Raw genomic sequence first — 20,692 nt, 5'->3', positions numbered from 1 at the left:
ATGCAAATGATTAGCTTTTCAGAGCATTCACCCAAGGTTGGCGCCGGTGGCGACACCTACAACGTGCTAACGTCAGGAAAGTTTCCAACCGATTTCTCATACACAAACAGCTATTGCCCGGCGTTGCCTGGAGAAATGCGTACCATCACGTTTCCGACTTTGATAAAGGTCGGATTGTAGCCTATCGCGATTGCGGTTTATCGTGTCGCGACATTGCTGCTCTCGTTGGTCGAGATCCAACGACTGTTAGCAGAATATGGAATCGGTGGGTTCAGGAGGGTAATACGGAACGCCGTGCTGGATCCCAACGGCCTCGTATCACTAGCAGTCGAGATGACAGGCATCTTATCCGCATGGCTGTAACGGATCGTGCAGACACGTGTCGATCCCTGAGTCACCAGATGGGGACGTTTGCAAGACAACAACCATCTGCACGAATAGTTCGACGACGTTTGCAGCAACAGGGACTATGAGCTCGGAGACCATGGCTGCGGTTACGCTTGACGCTGCATCACAGACAGGAGCGTCTGCGATGGTGTACTCAGCGACGAACCTGGGTGCAGGAATGTCAAAATGTCATTTTTTCGGATGAATCTAGGTTCTGTTTACAGCATCATGATGGTCGTATCCGTGTTTGGCGACATCGCGGTGAACGCGGATTGGAAGCGAATATTCGTCATTACCATACTGGCGTATCACCCGGCGTGATGGTATGGGGTGCCATTGGTTACACGTCTCGCTGACCTCTTGTTCGCATTGACGGCACTTAGAACAGTAGACGTTACATTTAAGATGTGTCACGACCCGTGGCTATACCATTCATTCTATCCCTGCGAAACCCTACATTTCAGCAGGATAACGCACGACCTCATGTTGCAGGTCCTGTACGGGCCTTTCTGTATACAGAAAATGTTCAACTGCTGCCCTGGCACGCACATTCTCCAGATCTCTCACCAATTGTGAAAACGTCTGGTGAACGGTGACCGAGCAACTGGCTCGTCACAATACGCCAGTCACAACTCTTGATGAAATGTGGTATCGTGTTGAAGCTGCGTGGGCAGCTGTATCTGTACACGCCATCCAAGCTCTGTTTGACTCAATGCCCGGGCGTATCAAGGACGTTATTACGGCCAGAGGTAGTTGTTCTGGGTACTGATTTCTCAAGATCTATGCACCCAAATTGCGTGAAAATGTAATCACATTTGACCAGTGAATACCCGTTTATCATCTGCATTTATTCTTAGTGTAGCAATTTTAATGGCCAGTAGTGTAATTACTTCGTTTTTGGATCTATGTACGCACTGTTTGTACCAGTTGAGCGTACTGCATTGTTTGTGTATTTGGCCTACGCTGGTTCCGTTTCAAGCAAGTTACTCTTTAGAGGTTGTGAATACTTAATGTACTTCAGAGCCTTATCCACTTATATCATCGGAGACATCTGTAACGGGTTTTGATGATATCATAGTTTTTCGGCTTATCTTTCGGTGGTTAATGACTAAGAAATGTTCGAAAGCGTTGGCAGGTTCCTGGATGTTCGATTACGGCAGAGAATTTCTAAGGCGACGAGTGTATGGTTTATAAACTGAAGGACAAATAAATCAGTTACACTTTTCACACACTGTTGTGGACAAAACCTTGTATAATTAAGTTAACCATGTTCTGCAAAATAACCGAAATCTTGTTCAGAAAATAAAGCTTCACCTTTTGACTCCACAAAATAGTTGCTAGTGTCAGAATAAGCCTCTGCTATGTTTTGGTAAATGAATACTATGTTTAAGTACAGTATTTAGGCGGGAAGCATTCAGGTTCAAAAAGTACCAACTCAGTTTACTTTTCCGTAAGGAATGTTTACTCATAGAGACTATGAAATGTACAAAAATACGAAAAGTATAACAGAAAATAACGTAACAATGACAACACAACGTTGAAGTGGCAGCATCTGCTGCTGGGACTAGGAAGTGGCCACAGCGATTCCTTCCTCGCCTTCGTGGCCCGGTTACGACTGGTAGCCGTGGTTACTGGCTGGTAGCCGTGGTTACTGGCTCGGAACGGTTCCTGCGAGGACCGCAATTTGGGCGCACAGCCCGGCGCACCCTGAGAGAGAAGACTGCAGCGTGACGTCACTGCAGAAAACTGGAGCCTCACTTCTTGTGGTGGCCATGGTGACCGCCTCCATAATCACCTCCGATGTCTCCTCCGTGGCTGCTGAAGCCGCCACCTCCGCCGTAACCACCGCCGCCTCCGTATCCACCTCCGATGTCGCCTCCGCCGTAACCTCCTCCGATGTCTCCACCGTGGCTGCTGAAACCGCCACCATCTCCATATCCGCCTCCGATGTCGCCTCCGTGGCTGCTGAAGCCGCCGCCACCGCCTCCACCGTATCCACCCCCGATGTCTCCTCCGTGACTGCTGAATCCGCCGCCGCCTCCTCCGTAGCCACCTCCTACGTCGTGGCCGCCTCCGTATCCTCCGCCACCTCCGTATCCTCCGCCACCGTGGCCTCCGCCTATTCCTCCGACGATGGCGATTTTCACGCCACCACCGCCGCCTCCATATCCGCCGCCTCCGTAGCCGCCGCCTCCGTAGCCGCCGCCTCCGCCATGACCGCCCCCTATTCCACCCACTATGGCTATTCCTCCTCCGTGGCCACCTCCGTATCCTCCGCCTCCTCCATATCCTCCACCTCCTCCGTATCCGCCTCCTCCATATCCTCCACCTCCATGATGACCATCCTCTATAGTGTAACCAACGACGTAGTCGCCGCTGCCTTTCTTGATGTGCTTGTAGACAGTGTTGTATTTATGTATCGTCTTCACTTTGATGGGAACGTGAAGAATGTACTTCTTTCTGAAACAGTAGGAAAGACTGCAGTCAACAAAAGATAATCGTACAATACGACCATACAAAAGCCTAAATACCAAATTAATATCTAAATTTCAGAAATCTATGTCGAGTATCGACCGAAAAAAGTCGTAGATTTAGTGACCTGTGCTGACCTTATCTTTCATGAAAAAAGAAATTAGTGGAATTATAATAGTACGACAATAAATCATTCATAACTTACTGTAAAGTTGACTCAGGGTAAAGAGACTATTTCCTCACGTAAAAGCTTGGAAATAACTATCAGGATTCTGGCATTCGATGCTGTGTACGCAGTGGCAATGTCTGTCGAAATTACTACCCAGATTAAAAAGTACTATACATAAAATTAGTGGACAACACGAAACAGAATTACAGCGAACGAAAAGTAAGATTGCTAATTCGTTCAGGATGTCTTCTCGAAGAGAAGCTCATCGATTATATGAAACTAACAGATTACTATGGCTTGTTATTCAGAGAGAAAAATAGGACTAATGTCGTTTTCCAGACAGCTGTATTTTAACACAAAAAACCATATCTATGGCATTTACATCTAGACTAAAGACATCGTCTAACGCAGCGGGTCCGCAGCTCGTGGTCGTGCGGTAGCGTTCTCGCTTCCCGCACCCGGGTTCCCGGGTTCGATTCCCGGCGGTGTCAGGCATTTCCTCTGCCTCGTGATGACTGGGTGTTGTGTGATGTCCTTAGGTTAGTTAGGTTTAAGTATTTCTAAGTTCTAGGGGACTGATGACCATAGATGTTAAGTCCCATAGTGCTCAGAGCCAATTTTTTTTATTTATTTATTTTTATTTCTTTTTTATTTATTTTTTGTTCTATGGTTGCCTTCCCATTGCTTGTAAAGGCCGTACAGCGTTCCGTTCCGTGAAATGAATCCGACTGCGTGCGCCATTAGATCGCGTTCATCCGAGAGCGGTATGTGCTTCGTAGCAAAGTATATCAGGTGTAACAATGCTACTTGGATGTGTAGATTGTGTTAGTAATGAGGAGGTACTGAATCGAATTGAAGAGAAAAGAAATTTACCGCAGAACTTTATTTTAAAAAAATGTATCGGTTGATGCGACACGTTATGAGGCATCAACGAATTGTCAGTTGGTGTTGGAAGGACGTGAGGGGTGTGAGAATTGTAGCGATAGACCAAAGGATGAATCGAGCATGCAGATTCAAATGGATGTAAGTTGCGGTAGACATTCGGAAATGAAGGGCGTTGCGCGGGATAGAGTAGCGGTGGAAAGCTGCATCAAACCAATATTTTGACTGAAGGCCACAACAACAAACAAGGATTCTGCACCGCGCAGCAACAGTGCAGAAGAGCATAGACAAGGGGAGTCTAGGTAGTCTCTTTAGTGCATTTACAGTATCTTATAAGTGTTCTGTCAATAAAACGCAGTGTTTGGTTCGCCTTCGACACAACGTGATCTATGTGATCGTACCAGTTAAAGTGAATAGTAATCATAATCCCTCTAAATTTGTGTAATTTCTCGTATTACTGCAGTTTAACAGGTGGTCTTAATACTTATCTGGAGGAGCTCATAATTTTCCGATGCTCAGGGTTAATTGCCACTTTCGAATCCTGAACGTATCTTATCTAAATTAATTTGCAATTCCTTTCGATCAGCTGATGACTTTACTAGTTGGCAAACGGCAGTATCATATGCAAACAGTCTACAAGGGAAGCTCAGATTGTCTTCTAAGTCGGTTATACATATACGGAACAGTTGAGAGCCTATAACACTCCCGTCAGGAACCCCAAATATCACTTCTATTTCTCTCAGTGATTCCGCCTCAATTACTAAGAACAGTGACCTTTCTGACAAGAAACCACGAATCCAGTCTTGTAACTGCGACGATACTCCATAGGCACCCAATGTCACTAGAAGCCGCTTGTGAGGAATGAGGTGAAAAGCCTTTTGGAATCTTGGAAAGATGGAGTTAGCTTGAGATCTCCTGTGAATGATTATTATAGGCATTCTCTGCTGTATTTAGAGGTGAACGTAGAATACTGAATTGATTTTTTGAGATTTTTTTCCCTTATCCCTGTGTTGGTTTTTTGGTGTTACTCACCCGCCCCCTCCTCCTCCGTAGCCGCCGCCGCCATAGCCGCCTCCTCCGCCCCCGCCGAATCCTCCGGCGTCTCCCTCGTGCAGGACTACCGACGCGAGCAGGAGCACCAACTGCGGACCAACATACAGTGTTAGAGGCACGGCAGTCAGGACGACAACAGCACAGTCCGAACTGAGGCTAAGCATTGTCACAGGAATACAGTCGGCGCGGAGGTGCCAAGGGAATTTAGTACGAGGTGACTTGGGGAAAGGGGAGCTTTCTAAATGCGTCACGGTGGCCACTTAGAGTTGGCAACATTGCAGAACAGGTATCTTGACCTAGAGGCATTTTTGTGGCTTTGAAACTTAAGCAGACCCTAACTGTGGATTGCCAGTTTGCCTACTGATTTCCAAAGACGTGAATCATTACAGAACTATGTATAATCTTAATTTATCCATTTTACTGGTTGTTGAGCTCCGTGGCTGTGGATTATATTGCTTTAAGAAATACAGTAATCAGCCACTATTTTATTTTTTTTTTTATTTACACCAACACGTCTTTTCGGGGTTTCAGCCGTCTTCAGTTAAAGTAATGCGTGTTTCAGTCTTCAATTAGTATAATATTAAAAACACTGAATGCAATTTGGATGCTGCAGCAGCCTACCTATACTGTTTATTTTTGCTCCTATTGTCGATATTTACAAGTGTGCCAGAAACAATTTTTCTTTTTGTGACGAACTTAGTAAATAACCATACATAGCAATTGTTAAAACCATAAAAAAACTGTAAAATAAGCTAACTTGGCTCAGGCTATCGCATAATAAGCAATTTTAGCTTTTAATCTTTCAGAAGCTTAAATTTAAAAAAAATTAATATTCGCACACAAGTGACTTCCACAGTATTTTCAGAAGCCGTAAGCAAAGTGTAATGTTTGATTGTAGACATTATTTTCGATTGTAAACAAACATGTCAGTAGGCAACATGGCGAACATTGTGCTGTTTTTCTGCATCACGCAAAGAAAAACTGTTTGTGCCTCTCTTACAAAAGCGAAAAATAGGAACAACAGCAAGCGTAATAGAAAGACAGTTGCAGCATCCAAACTGCAGTCTATATCTTTAACGATGTACTATTTATATATTGAAATACGTGTTTCGCCAACTCAAGAAGGGCGAAAGCACGAAACACATATCGGTATAAATAAAAACACGTAAGAAAGGGTCTGTTGCCGTATTTGTTGAAACAGCATATACTCATTCAAGCAACATTGTAATTAATCGGTGATGCAGAACCCTAAGCGTTAGTCTTTATAAATGTGTATGTTTGATTTTTTGTTTGTGTGAAAATTAATTATTAATAACAATAGACAATCTGAGAGGCTGTACGGATTTACTTTCTAATGGCAAATAAACATAGAATTGTTTTATTATGCAGTGAAACGTGTACCGTATCATCATACGGAAAGGAAGAAGACGCAGTGAGCATTAAGTATTTCGATATGATCAGTGTTGGGGACATAGGGGAGGCAGAACCAGACAGAGGCTGCTCGCTGAGATAGAAACGAAGGCTGCGTTGGGCAGACTTTAGGGCTGCAAGTGGCCTATGAGTCGGCTGCAATGTACGCCTGAGCAGAGCACGCCGCTGTACGAAGTTGTTCGGAACGCTCCATACCAGTGCAGTGTTAACGATCTCGGTATGTACTTTGTATTAGATTTACCTTTGGACGTTGCTGTAGACTGACTTTGCTGTGTCTACGGACCAGTTTGCTTGCAACTTTTCCCGGGAAGTCGCTCGCCTCCATGTACGGACAGGTACGAACTCAGAACGTAACCTTTACGTTCACCAGCTAATCGGTAGGCCCTTAAGTGATCGTGAACTCGAACCCGAGCACCATTTTACGGAACTCAACTTCGGCGTGCGTAATGTACAGTGCTAGTTTTTATCTTTCTGGTTACAAGAACGCGGAACACCGTTGTCTAACCATGAAAACATGTTATAGCGCTGCAGTGCTAGTTTTACAGTTGGTCAGAAACAGTTCTCATGCTTTTTTTCAGTTAGAACATAATGATCACAATCCCTCTCCCATCGCGATAAAAATGTTTATTACAGACATTGAGACCATTCTAGCTACTCTGGGTATGGTGAAGAGAAACATAGAGGAGTGTGTAATTGTGACTACCCGACTGCTACCGAGGCTGTGCCTGTTTCTGTGGTGTCACCGCCAGACACCACACTTGCTAGGTGGTAGCCTTTAAATAGGCCGCGGTCAGTTAGTATACGTCGGACCCGCGTGTCGCCACTATCAGTGATTGCAGACCGAGCGCCGCCACACGGCAGGTCTAGAGAGACTTCCTAGCACTCGCCCCAGTTGTACAACCGACTTTGCTAGCGATGGTTCACTGACAAATTACTCTCTCATTTGCCGAGACGACAGTTTAGCATAGCCTTCAGCTACGTCATTTGCTACGACCTAGCAAGGCGCCATTATCAGTTACCATTGATACTGTGAATCATGTACCGGCAAGACCGACGTTCTTCATTAACGAATAAAAGTTAAGTATTCCACCAATATTTCTAAATTCTAATTTCCTTGTCCTGTTCCAGACCTCACGCCAGCCTGCGTGAGCTAAAACGCGTGCCTTTCTGCCTCCTCTAGTAACACGGTGTTGGCCCTCCTGCGAACCAAAACAGTTTCAGTCTAACGGGACCCATGGCCGTCATGTAGTGAACAAGCAGCGCTGCCTTTGTTTCCTACTGTGAGTGCTCACATGATTCAACTTGTTGGTTCAAACTTCCCAACGCAAGGGCTGCATTTCGTGCAGCAATTGATGGAGATCTCTCGTTTCAAACAGCATGTTATCAACAAATGAAGACAACAAACAACCCTACTGCGGAAACTGATTGTAACGCAAGCAATGGGCGACGCATGAGGTGCGTTTTCACCGCGCAGGTTGGGTCAGCAACCCCAACCGACATTATTTTACAGACAGCAGTGTTAATGCGGATTATGAACGTCGTTTACACCCCTGCAAACTAACGATATGTTTGTAGTTTCTACACATGGGGTCATCGGAGCTTACTTTCATCGAGACTTGAGAGCAGTCTCTAGACAGGAGAGCTTACTGATCAAGCCGGCCGAAGTGGCCGTGCGGTTAAAGGCGCTGCAGTCTGGAACCGCAAGACCGCTACGGTCGCAGGTTCGAATCCTGCCTCGGGCATGGATGTTTGTGATGTCCTTAGGTTAGTTAGGTTTAACTAGTTCTAAGTTCTAGGGGACTAATGACCTCAGCAGTTGAGTCCCATAGTGCTCAGAGCCATTTGAACCATTTGAGCTTACTGATCAGAAATGATCGGTAAGCTGATATGCGGAAGTGTTTATGTCCAGATACGTCACAAAACGTTTTATAGCGTTATGACTTCTACTTTCGAAGCAGTATTGCGAAACTGCACACATTCGGTTGCAGCTGTGCAATAATTGTTTGCCAACCATATCATCAACATTTTGTGACATTCCTCCGCCCCAACAATACCGCGATTAGTCCATTTGAAAAATTTTTCCTCTTGGATTAGCTTCACGATCCTCATTAGAGGATACAATGCCAGCTTTAAAACAAACGAATGTAGCTTTTAGACCTTTTGAATATTAAGAATGGCCGTAGTCGCTCGAAACCGATTAAATTACTTCTAAGACCCGTCACGTTATGGCTAAACTTAACGTTGTGATGGAGAAATAATGATACCTCATCTTCTCTACGCTCGAATTTCTGAAAACTTCCATATGAGGCTAGAGATTTATTACAATGATGAAATGGGAGTCTCCCTAGAGCTCGAGCTCTCATAGTGTAAACTTTGGAAATTCTTCGCATTAACCAAACGGATTCGAGCAAAGTAAGAGCTAACGAAAGATGGTTCGATTGGTCTTCGGCTTGTACCTGGCAGGAACGATGACTCTGATTCTCTGCTGCGTATTCTGGCTCAGAGGCAGCATTCAACTTCCGTTGGCAAAAATGCTCTTCGAAAAATCTTGAACTTGCAACTTCACGTTGGATTTAACTGGGAGTAATAACTTTCTCTGTAATTAGACTTCCAGCATCTTGGTCATTCAGCAAGATAGCTAGTGACATGGTGATGTTAGTGTCACTTATCGATCATTGTTTCAAATGGTTCAAATGGCTCTGAGCACTATGGGACTCAACTGCTGAGGTCATTAGTCCCCTAGAACTTAGAACTAGTTAAACCTAACTAACCTAAGGACATCACACACATCCATGCCCGAGGCAGGATTCGAACCTGCGACCGTAGCGGTCTCGCGGTTCCAGACTGCAGCGCCAGAACCGCGCGGCCACTTCGGCCGGCCGATCATTGTTTGACAACGTAGTAACGCATTTCTTTTGCCATTACTTTTCCACGTCATCATACAGGCGTTTGAATCTTGCAAGTGTAGAGCACATGCAGAGTAAGGGTGTTTGCAAAATCCACCTGTGTGCCCAAAGAGACATCCGAACCATTGAGAATAGTGTGAGAGAAACAGTATTACGTCTTGGGATGTTTACCTGGTCGGATTACAGCAGAATGGACTCGGCGGGTAGCCGATACTGCAGGAGACTGCGTTTTCGTACCACTGAGGCTACTCCACGCTTCGTCGACACGTCACGGTTTGCGAAGTCTTCTGGCGAGATGGCGATCGTCTATTTAATGGCGTAACCCAAAAAGCGGAGGTCGGTAGCTTTATTCTAAAGTTGCTCAGGCCTATGTAACACTCACCACTTGCCCACTTATCGAAGAGATCATTGTCTAATGGAGCACAAACTCGGATTAGGCAAGGGTTGAGGAGGACGTCAGTCGTGTCCTTCTGAGTGAATTAGCCAGACACGCACCTCAAACGCTTAAGGGAAACAACGGAAAACTGAAATTCGGACCGTCGGATGCATATTTGGAACTCGCTTCTTCCAAATGCGTGTCCGTTGCGCCGTCACCCTTTAATATTCTGGAATGTGATTCAATTGCTCATGAAATTCATGTGGACGCTGCTCTATTCTGAATATATTTAGAGACTGAAAACATTCTCCGCACATCTGTATCTTGTATCTATTATTTTGGAAATTCATTATTTGAACAATTAGAAGACTGGGATACAATTTATTCAGTCTGACGGAATCTGTCCTTATGGGTGACGGAATTTGCGTAATTGGTGGACCGATCTTAATAGTATCTGACATGTCCGACGTTATCTTCAGCCCCAACACCATTAAAATTATGTTTATGTCCCTGGACCAAGATGCAGGTGTACAAATTAAACTTCTGTCTTTATGAACGAACTTAAGAATGCACTAAACGAGCAACACATGTTCTTCTGACTCTACAGAAATTCAGTGATGACTGAAGCAGACCTTTAATAAATTTATTGTGGACTGTATGAAAATTGCGAGTTGATGTAAATTCATGGTGGAGTACGAAAAACGAATCGAGAGTTTTTGTATTGTTATTGTGAACTATTGAAAATTTATCGGGGTCTCTGGAGATTAACAGAGAATTCTAATAGGTCTATTACAAGCTGTTGAAAATGTGTTACGAGCTGTAGAAACAATGTCACAAACTACTTAAACAGTGAGACAAAGCATTGAAAAGTTTCAAGAACTGCTGAAAATTTGTTACGTGAAAACTAAATAATAATTAATACAGACAATAAATAATATAATAAAACCATTTCATATGTACGATAAACATTTATAGGCATCTGTTTCGGTAACCATAGGAAGCAGAGTTTATGTTTCTATGAACTTTTTTGTTTCACTTAGTCATTATTGTCACGTCTCAGAATATTCTCCTTATCACCTGGGAAACCATGTGTAGTTGCTATATTCGCAAGACGAGTACAACCGGCAGCAGTTCAGAGGCTAAAGTTGGACGCCTTTGAAGCTGTTCCTAAGAGTAAATCTTCTCTAATAACTCCTCAGTATTGCTGGAGTTCAGAAGCGTTTGTAACTGGTAGCAGCCAAGGTTGGCACCTCCCACTTGAACCTGTAGTCCGTTCCCCAATTGACGGCAGGGGAAAGGCCGTCACTTTCCATGTCGAGTAATGGCAGTCACACCCATCGCTACAGAGTGAGAAAGTGTTTCATTCGCCCGGCCCGGAGGCCCACTAGATGGCCATCGCACTGAACTTTCTCTCTGTGAGTTCTCCATCCGTGGGTCCAAAGAGATTATTATCGGAGGGGAAATTTCCTGTCAGATCCACTCTCTGCGCCTGTTCGAGGCACACGCTTATTTTCTCACTTATAATTGACGTGAATCACTAACTTTCTCAACTACACGAATTGTTATATCGACCCCAGTTATCGATGGAGGGGAGAAGGGGATTAAAGTCTAAGCTCTTTCATACGAAATACGATAGCAGACATCCATAGGAAGAGATAAACATATGGCCCTGCTGGTGATGCTTCTAAACACGTAGGAGCGAGAAAGGTATGGACTGGATGAAAATATTTACTTTATGAAATTTCCTGGTGAATTAAAACTATGTTCTCTCTCGAGACTCGTACCTGAAACCCTTCCCTTTAGCGGACAAATGATCAACCGACTGTGCAATCCAAGCACGACTCTGTAGAGCGCTCTCCCTTTTTGCTTGTTTCAAATGGTTCAAATGGCTCTGAGCACTATGGGACTCAACTGCTGTGGTCATAAGTCCCCTAGAACTTAGAACTACTTAAACCTAACTAACCTAAGGACAGCACACAACATCCAGCCATCACGAGGCAGAGAAAATCCCTGACCCCGCCGGGAATCGAACCCGGGAACCCGGGAGTGGGAAGCGAGAACGCTACCGCACGACCACGAGATGCGGGCTTTTGCTTGTTTCAAATACGCACACACTCTACTGCCAAGTGGAGATTCATTCTATCTACATTCTGCTGTACATAATCTGAGAATTTAAAATAATTTTCTATTAATACCTCAGTAATAGCAAGTATAAATCACAGGGAACACAAGGTCATCTACAACTTGTACAAAAACCAAACTTGAGTTAGAGTCGAATGGCATGAAAAGGAGAGCAGTATAGTTGAGAAGGGAATGAGACAGCATTGTAGCCTATTCCCGATATTTTTCACTCTTTGCATTGAGCAAGTGGTAAAGGTAAGTGAGGATAAATTTTGAAAAGGAATTATAGTTTAGGGAGAAGGAATAAAAACTTTGGCGTTTGTCTATGTTATTGTGATTCAGTCAGAGAAGACAAAGGACTTCGAAGAGCAGTTGAACAGAATAGATAGTGTCTTGAGCAGAGGATGTAACATTAGATATCAACAAAAGTACAACAAATGTAATGAAATATACTCGAACTAAATCAGATGACTAGATTAGAAAATGAGACACTAAAAGAAGTACATGAGTTTTCTACTGGTCAGAAAAATAACTAATGATGGGCAAACTAGATACGACATGGAATTCAGACTGGCAGTAGCAAGAAAAAAGTTTCTGAAAAAGGGCAATTTGTAAGCATCGCATGTAAATTTCTGTGTCACGAAATCTTTTCTGTAAGTATTTGTCTGGAGTGTACCACTGCACGGAAGCGAAACGTGGGCAATATACAGTTCAGACAAGAGGAGAATATGTTATTTTGAAATGTCGTGGTACTGAAGAATGCTGAAGACTAGATGGGCAGACCGTACATCGAAAGGTTCATGAGATTCAGTTCCCTTCGTTCGAAAACCGGCTTGGATGAACTGTCGTTTACTGACAATAGCAGCTCCTGTCCGAATCCGACTGTCACTGAAAGGCACTGACTGTTGTGCTATTTTTACGATCAATGTTCGGTACATCACGTGGCTACGAGTAGTAAATCATTTCTTGTAGACACGTTGGACAATCCTCATTGACAGGCCAAAAACTCGAGGGATTAAACTGAAGATGTGGTCATGCGCACATTCTTACTGCTATTCTGTCACGTTTCGAAGTAGAGCCATCTTAATGCGCTGATTCCATACAATCGACTGGCGCTCACACATACCGTTTCAGTGCCACGACATGCATGAGCAGTGGAGGCTCACGTGACTATGTGGTGCGAGTTATAAACCATCTGCAAGCCTCCAAAGCAACCACTGTGTGATTGCATGGGACTGACTAATGTTTTGGCTGGAGAGCTACACCGTTGGTGCATACTAAGAGCGGTTACTGTTTCCACAACCAGCACATGGTTCCCGACATATACACTAAGGTAAAGACGCGGATTAGGAACTTTTCGTTAGGAAGACCTGTTTTTGGAACCATTTTGTAAATTTACGGGCACTGAGGAGGTGTAAACGAGAGACACATTCACAGTTTCATTCCTTCATTTTCGTACATGCCAGTCACAAATGCCTTTCGTAATCTTCCCTGTTCAAACGAGACAACTACTTAAATGACATAGAGTGTAATGTAAATTTTCTAATAGATTAGGAGAGCACAGGAAGGTCTTCGACAAATAGCACTGTTGAAAGAGGCTCCCTTTGTGATGGGTGGTGAAGTAACATCTACATGTAGCGAAAAAATGAAGAATTTACCACGAAAATTCTTGTTTTTAACGGTACATTATATGACCTTGGGAAATAAATTCGGCGGTATAACATGTGTCAAAATTTGTATTAATATGTTTCACAAACGTAGTCACGAATTACGTGAGTTACGCCTGCCACGAATCAGTCGTTTCGCCTCCCTTGCCACCCACAGGTCCGTCTCGACTTATCCATTTTTCACCACACAGTCGAACGGTTGCATCAGAATGTGACGGAGCTCTGCCGTGTACTTTGACGTTTCTCTAAGGGAACATCCTCAAGGATTCTTCGAAGGAGACGCTACAGAAGTCGGAGGCAGTTTTGTTGGACGCAAAAGGTCAGCTGATACAATTTCCTCAGCTGTTTTTGTCTGAGGTCACGTTAAAAGTGTACTGCATTCCCGTGATACTGTTTGATGGAATGAAATAAGTGCTTCTCAGAAATTTCGTAAAGAACTAAATGTACTCAAAAGAATTCAAAGTTTCCTGCGGAGATGAGTACAATATTGAAAACAGCTGCAAAGTCGAGACACTGGACATTTTTAACAGGCAGAAGTCATGAAAGTCTCGATGATTAAAAGCAACTTGACTTCTATCATAATATCCAATATCTTTTGTTAATCATTACTAGATACGTTTCATATATATATGACGACGTTTACAAAGATGAAGTCAACATTGTCTCATAATAATAAAAACGCGGTTGTTTCGCAAATGATTTGCTTGAAGGGCCATTTTACTGCGGGGATTTTACTTCTAGTATCGCGCATTGTCAACCCCATAATTTTGCACCATAAATTATGGTTTACTGTTTATACTCAAATACGGCGGTAAATTTGCTGCAAACCCCATTCACAAATCTTTGAGTATCTTTACATCAAAAAATAAACAGCACACTAAAGCGAGAGGACGAGGAAATGGGTAGTAACTAAACAGTTACGATTAACTTTTAATAAACGATTCGATTACACAGTTGGCGATAAATCCCTTGGAACAGTAACAAGCATAAAATATCTGGAGCGATGTAAAGTGAAAACGGCAGACAAAAGTCGTCTTAAAAAAGGAAGATAGTTGACAGATTCATTGTAAGAATCCTTTTGCCACGCACTGTTCGCGACTGGAACAATTAAGTGCGTAAATATAAATGGTACCAAAAGTACCCTCCGCCACAAGGAGTACAGACGTTGGACCACACACAAGCGCTAAATGTATGGTGAATGTACGTACTGTGTTACTGATGTGACGCTCCGAATCTAATTTTTCTCATACTGGCCGATGGTAATTGTTTTGGCCCAAAAAATTTATAAACTGGGTGAAGCTATAAAAAAGGTGTGACACAGAGAGAATCTTTTAATATAATCGTTATGTTATCATAATCTTCTTCTTGGATTTTACATCCTTCAGTTTAGGGACTGTATTTATGGTACGACGAATTCAGCTAGGGATGAGAAGGTATTAACGTTTGCGAATAAAAATTTATTCGGGATTGAGCAGTTGAAACTACGCCTGCGGAGGAAACGACTCACGTTAAAGTATAGTGTCCCGTCGACAGCGGTGTCGTTAGATGTGGAGCACAAGCTCAGCTTAGCAAAGTTCGGGTAGGATTAGTGCGTGGCTACATCACAGGCACCATCCCAACATTTGCTTGAAGTGCTTTAGAAAGTCTACAGAAAATCTGAGTCTGTATGTCCTCATGGTGATATGAACTAGGCTCCTGTAGGACATGAACCCATTACTTTCTCCGTAGCGCTGTCTGTTTCGGTTCAACACCCCCCCCCCCCCTCCCACACACACACACACACACACACACACACACACACACACACACACACACACACACACGTCACTTTCCAGTACATATTGCTATGCGGACTTTCATGCATTTTCTGTGACGGAAGGAGCAAAAATTCTAAGCAGATATATTTACTGACAAAGCGTGAAACTCTAAACTCGCTGTTCAGCAGACTCAGCTTTCAGACTTTCAGCATTTCAGTGAGTATTGAGACAGAAAGACAGCGTGGCCTGCGCCTAGCGGAAAAGCGCGTGGTTGCAGTCGACTGCTTTCGTGCCGCAGTGCTGCGAGCGTGACGGCGGTTCGCCCCACTCAGAGAATCGCGCACTGCGATTAGCGGTTGCTTCGCTCCATCCATCCCGTTCTCTACTCCGCAGCGAAGCGAAAAACACCCGCTACAATTCTCGTTCCTCTCCTCTCACTCGCACCTATCAGTTACGCGGTCCCGGTCAGCTGTGACTGCGAAAACTTATTAAAATTACATATCCTGCCAATGAGGATAGTAGTTAACATCACGGAAAGCTTTATTCTGATTTTTCGCGGCGGACGTTCCAAAACCCTCAGTGGTTACCCTATTGATAAAATCTGTAATCTCATGGAGAAAATGATACTTTTTTATGTACTGGTCACAGTCGCACAGTGGTTAACGCATTCGAAAGCGGATCAAAATTCTCACCAGTTTATCTGTGTGCAAACTTTCATGTATTCAAGTGATGGAGCGGTTCAGAAATCGGTTTTCTTACTCCTTGGAGAGTATACTCTGCGGTGATTGCATACTTCCGGCTGCTACTCTGCTAATGTTTGTCCAACGAAAGAGAAACATGCACGTTCAAAATGGTTCAAATGGCTCTGAGCACTATGGGACTTAACATCTATGGTCATCAGTCCCCTAGAACTTAGAACTACTTAAACCTAACTAACCTAAGGACAGCACACAACACCCAGTCATCACGAGGCAGAGAAAATCCCTGACCCCGCCGGGAATCGAACCCGGGAACCCGGGCGTGGGAAGCGAGAACGCTACCGCACGACCACGAGCTGCGGACATGCACGTTCGATTCCCTGTTTGGTACCTATTTGTAATCCATGATAACGGGCTTGTTTACCTCACAAGACCGTGGTCGACTCTCATCTCGTCCCTTTCCAACTGAACTAAAATTCCCGCAACAATATTCTCGGCAACATCAACGGAAGGGGAGGTTTTCATTTGAAGATAACCTTCTTCTTATTTTATGCATTAGGCTGTAAGTGTGTTTCGTTTCCACGCCTCTTCTTAAGACTTCCTTCGTCTCATCGCCCTGCCGGATTGTAAGCTTTGGCATTTCGCACACTTAAACTTTAAATAATCTTTTACAACGATTAGTAGATTAATTACTAACGTGCATTGTTGCTAATTTCCATTAAGCTCTTGTAATGATTTTCCATTCTGTGTGTGAGGACGGTGGCTCTGTGTACCGTTTCGGCACTGTACTAGAATTTAAAGCCCCATCGAATTTTAATAGCATCTTCTTCTACTTCTCGCTTTAGTGTAACTAAGACCGGAGCTACGGGAGACGCAATGCCTGGCGCCACCAAGGTTTTTCCCGAGAAGGTAGCACTGGTGTCGCTTAAAAACTCTTACTCAAACAACTTCTGCTCTTTTATTTCTCAGTCGGAGCGCTTACTCCAAGAACGAGACGAGTTTGAGGCTCGTTGTTTTTAACTAAGGTTAGTGAAAACAGTTTTTTGGTATGTTATCCTGAGGTTAAAATAATTGGTGAGCTACATTGATGAAGAGTTCGGGAAGGACTATGATCCTCATTAATAAAATGACAAGAAGAATGCTGTGACGTGTCACATATTTGCCGGGTAAACGGCGCAATGAATTTCGACCTTCAGTCAATCTTAAAATGTAATGTGCAAGTTATACATTTTTTCTATTTGTTTATACTATACCATATGTTAAATGTTTTTGTTAATAGTACGCACAATTCTGTTCATAATACTGGATAAACACCTTATAATTTTGAAAAGAAATCTGTCCTACCATTCGAAGCCACGGTAAATTCGTGAAACTACCTAAGATTAAATATCATTCGACGAAATTGTGACTAGATTTCATTTTTTTGTTTCATCATTAGAACTATAATCATTCAGCGTGTTCTTCAGCTCGCGTGCGCAAAATAGTACATCAATGGTGATGGTATTTCTCTCCATCATCTGCTTCTGCACTCTGCAAGACACTGTAACGTGTACGGAGAGATATGTACCAATAGAAACATAACCCACTCCTCTTGCATTCGTGGATAGTATGTCTGAGTCAAAATTTTGGTTCCTCACTGTAGACAACCGAACTAATCAGATTTTATCCTCGTGGTCCTTAGGCAAGATATAAGTTGGAGGAAAATGCTTGATGCATTTGAACATGGTATTTCAAAATTTTGAGAGTAAGTTACTTGCCAATGCACAATAATTTCTTTTATTATAAATTTCTCTCTGGACTTTTCTGACCGTTTCTCTGGTACTGTCACGGTAACAAAATAAATCAGTGTAGAGACAAGCTCTTTTTTTAAATCTCTCCTCCCTCTTAAGAGATCCAGAACGGCGGACACTTCTACAGAATCGATTGAATGAGGGTTATGTAACGGTGTTCTACATGGATTGAATACTCTTCGCCTGGGAGTTTGGGTATTCTTCCAAGGGTCAGAGTTCCTGGAATAAGCGAACAGTTGCTAACTGACTGTGCTAGAAGAACAGTCGAACGGTTTCTGGGGGAAGCAACTGGAAAGACCCCTCGCTGCTAGATCCACGTGGACAGTAATAAAGTGGTCCCATAGTGTTGTACTCGTGAAAACTCACCTAGAGACAATCTCCCACCCACAATGTACTTCCCTACTCTGCTAGAACCGTAAGAATGGTAACGTTGCTTATGTAAGTCTGCAGTCTTTCGTGGCCATTGTCACTAAAGTTAAAATATTCTGGGTTGTTAGGCCGCGTGATATTTCTTTATAAAACAATCGAAGTTTCCACCCCCTCTGCTGGGATCTTCTTCAGGATGTTTCGTTGTCCACTAATGCTAGAACGTCCTGAAGAAGATCCCAGCAGAGGGGTCGAAACGTCATTATTTTTGAAGGAAATATGACGCGGCCTAACAACCCAGAATATTTAAGATGTTTCAGTGTCCACTATTGCTAGAACATCCTGAAGAAGATCCCAGCAGAGGGGTCGAAACGTCGATTATTTTACAAGGAAATATGACGCGGCCTAACAACCCAAAAGAGTTAAACTTTAGTAACGGTGTTTGTTTGTAACATCAGTGCTCCTGGAGTATTGCGCTTTAGGAGACTCATCAAAGACCTCTTATGGACTCTCTGCCATGTTGACAAAACCTACTTGTAACAGAAGTGTCGAGGAATGGTGTCCTATGGTAGACTCACCAGAAGACGCCCTCTATGTGCTGGCTGATATTTCTAGAATCGTTTGAATGGACGGTAACTGTAATAAAAATGGTCCTGGAGTAGTACCCTGTGGGAAACTTATTAAAAGACCCTCTATGTTCCATGCCACAGGCAAGTGACACCCTGCGGTAGATTCACCCAAAGACCCCCTACGTACTTCCCCTCGCTGCTGGAAGCGCGCGATGGCGTCTGTAACAAAAGTGGTCCCAGAGTGGAGCCCTGTGGTAGACTCACCCAAAGACCCTCTATGTACTTCCCGCCCCTGCTAGAAGCACGCGATGGCGTCTGTAACAAAAGTGGTCCCAGAGTGGAGCCCTGTGGTAGACTCACCAGTGCTCTGAAGGCCATGGCGCAGCGTTGGATCGCGGCTGGTGAGTGCGCTGCTGGCTGCTGCTGGAGAGGAGACGAGTGCCGTGCAGACGCCGGCCGCTGGCGGCTTATATAGGGAGGAGCAACGCCAGTCCTTCCCGGGTAAAAGTGAGCGGCGTGTGTGAGCTCTGGCGTCGCGGCTGGGGTGGGGGCTGCGGCGCTCCGAGCCGCCACTGCCGCGACCCGCGACCCCGGCAGACCCGCCAGCTACAGTGGCGATCGTCTGCTCGCCTTGCACTCTCTCCAGGCTGCGACCTCTGTACAGATCACCACAGGCTTTTCACACTTGTTCTGTTCACAGAAATCACCGTCTGTGAGTTTGCAGTCAGTCACTGTACGTTGGAGACAAACTGGTCTTTCAGTTTCTTCTTCGAAGCTCGTAAATTTGAACTGGTTTTGCCCCATAAAAATTTACCGGAAGACGTCACCTCATTATCATTACATCACCAAAGTAATGCACTTGTGAAAACTATTGGACGATTAGTCTGACAGAACACTGTGGCGGTTTTGAGTATCATCAAAATGGACAAATGCAATGAATATGGATGATATGATACTCTATGGTATTCTGCGGTTTGAATTCACTCTGTTATTTAGCAGTTGCATTGATCTGATTTTGTAAATGATACTGACAATATTATACACATGTATAATGCAATATTCATACTGCAACTTCTCCCGGATAATTATTTTGTTCGAATTGCACAAGAATTCCACCTGATGTAGTGTAATAATGTTGACTGTAAGTTGTGTTCATATCACTAAAATTACAGATCGCACATCAGAGCTTTTATAATTTTTGTCTTCGATGGATTTAATTATTCTTAGCAAATTGATCATGAAAAGGAACCACAGAATACCACCTGCACACAACACTGACGTATGCTACCAGAAATATTTTTCTCCGTGATTCTTGCGTAGTTTGATTTTGGCCTCATACATCAGCCATGAAATCTTGTTCAACAATAAAGACCATCAGCACTGTTCTTAGAAGATGCAGTCTGATTCGATTAATTTTTTTTATGAATAGAGTTCAGTACCACCGGTGCACATTTATTTCTTACACATCGGTATATTGTTTGCAGTTTCAAGTAATTTAAATTTGCCGCTGAGATAAAAGTTAAGATGGCGGCCAACAAAAGATAGAGGATTTCTTTTTTAATTAAGATTTTCCTTTGCTCAATAAATAATTAATCATTTAAATTGATGCCACCAAAAAAATTATTAATACTGTTTTGCAAATTAGTTTAACACAAAACCTTGATATTTCGACCAGAAGTACAGACGAAGTTGCTATATAATCGCAACTAACAATGGCTGCGCTTTTTGCAGCTATGATAAAACAATTAATACAAAATTATAATTAAAAGAGGAAGAGATTTTTCATTAATTAATCATACATAGTTTTAACGCATTTTGCTCTATCTGTTTTTTACCAGCAAATGAACATACAGTATAAGTACAAGAACGTTACGTTAAATATTTTTCATTCAACAGACCTCAAATCTATTCGCGTCTTGCGCCGGCGATGTACATCAGAAGTAGACGACAAAAGGGTACAAAACAAAAGAAAGGAACGACATACATTAACAAAGATTGTTAGACAAATATTGTCTCTGTTTTACATAATTATCATCTTTTTAAGAAAT

General features: G+C 43.4%; 1 protein-coding gene across 1 annotated transcript; it reads right to left on the bottom strand.

Annotated features, from left to right (window-relative positions):
• Nucleotides 1–1,826: 1,826 nt before the first annotated feature.
• On the bottom strand, nt 1,827–19,089 carry LOC126260719 (uncharacterized). The gene is made up of 3 exons (XM_049958057.1): nt 19,005–19,089; nt 4,943–5,052; nt 1,827–2,847 (listed from the first exon to the last, which is right to left on the bottom strand). Exons 1-3 carry the CDS (start codon nt 19,020–19,022, stop codon nt 2,142–2,144), a joined length of 834 nt encoding a protein of 277 aa, XP_049814014.1. The 5' UTR covers nt 19,023–19,089; the 3' UTR covers nt 1,827–2,141.
• Nucleotides 19,090–20,692: the final 1,603 nt, after the last annotated feature.

Source organism: Schistocerca nitens, chromosome 5, assembly GCF_023898315.1.
Source record: "Schistocerca nitens isolate TAMUIC-IGC-003100 chromosome 5, iqSchNite1.1, whole genome shotgun sequence".
Classification (NCBI taxonomy): Eukaryota; Metazoa; Arthropoda; class Insecta; order Orthoptera; family Acrididae; genus Schistocerca; species Schistocerca nitens.
This window is presented reverse-complemented; position numbering and strand designations above follow the sequence as displayed.

What these genes read in the sequence shown, in the direction of transcription:
- LOC126260719 (XM_049958057.1), bottom strand. An exon ending in TACGGAGGAGGAGGGGGCGG is followed by an intron (nt 2,848 to 4,942) that starts GTGAGTAACACC and finishes CTACTGTTTCAG; the next exon opens with AAAGAAGTACATTCTTCACG.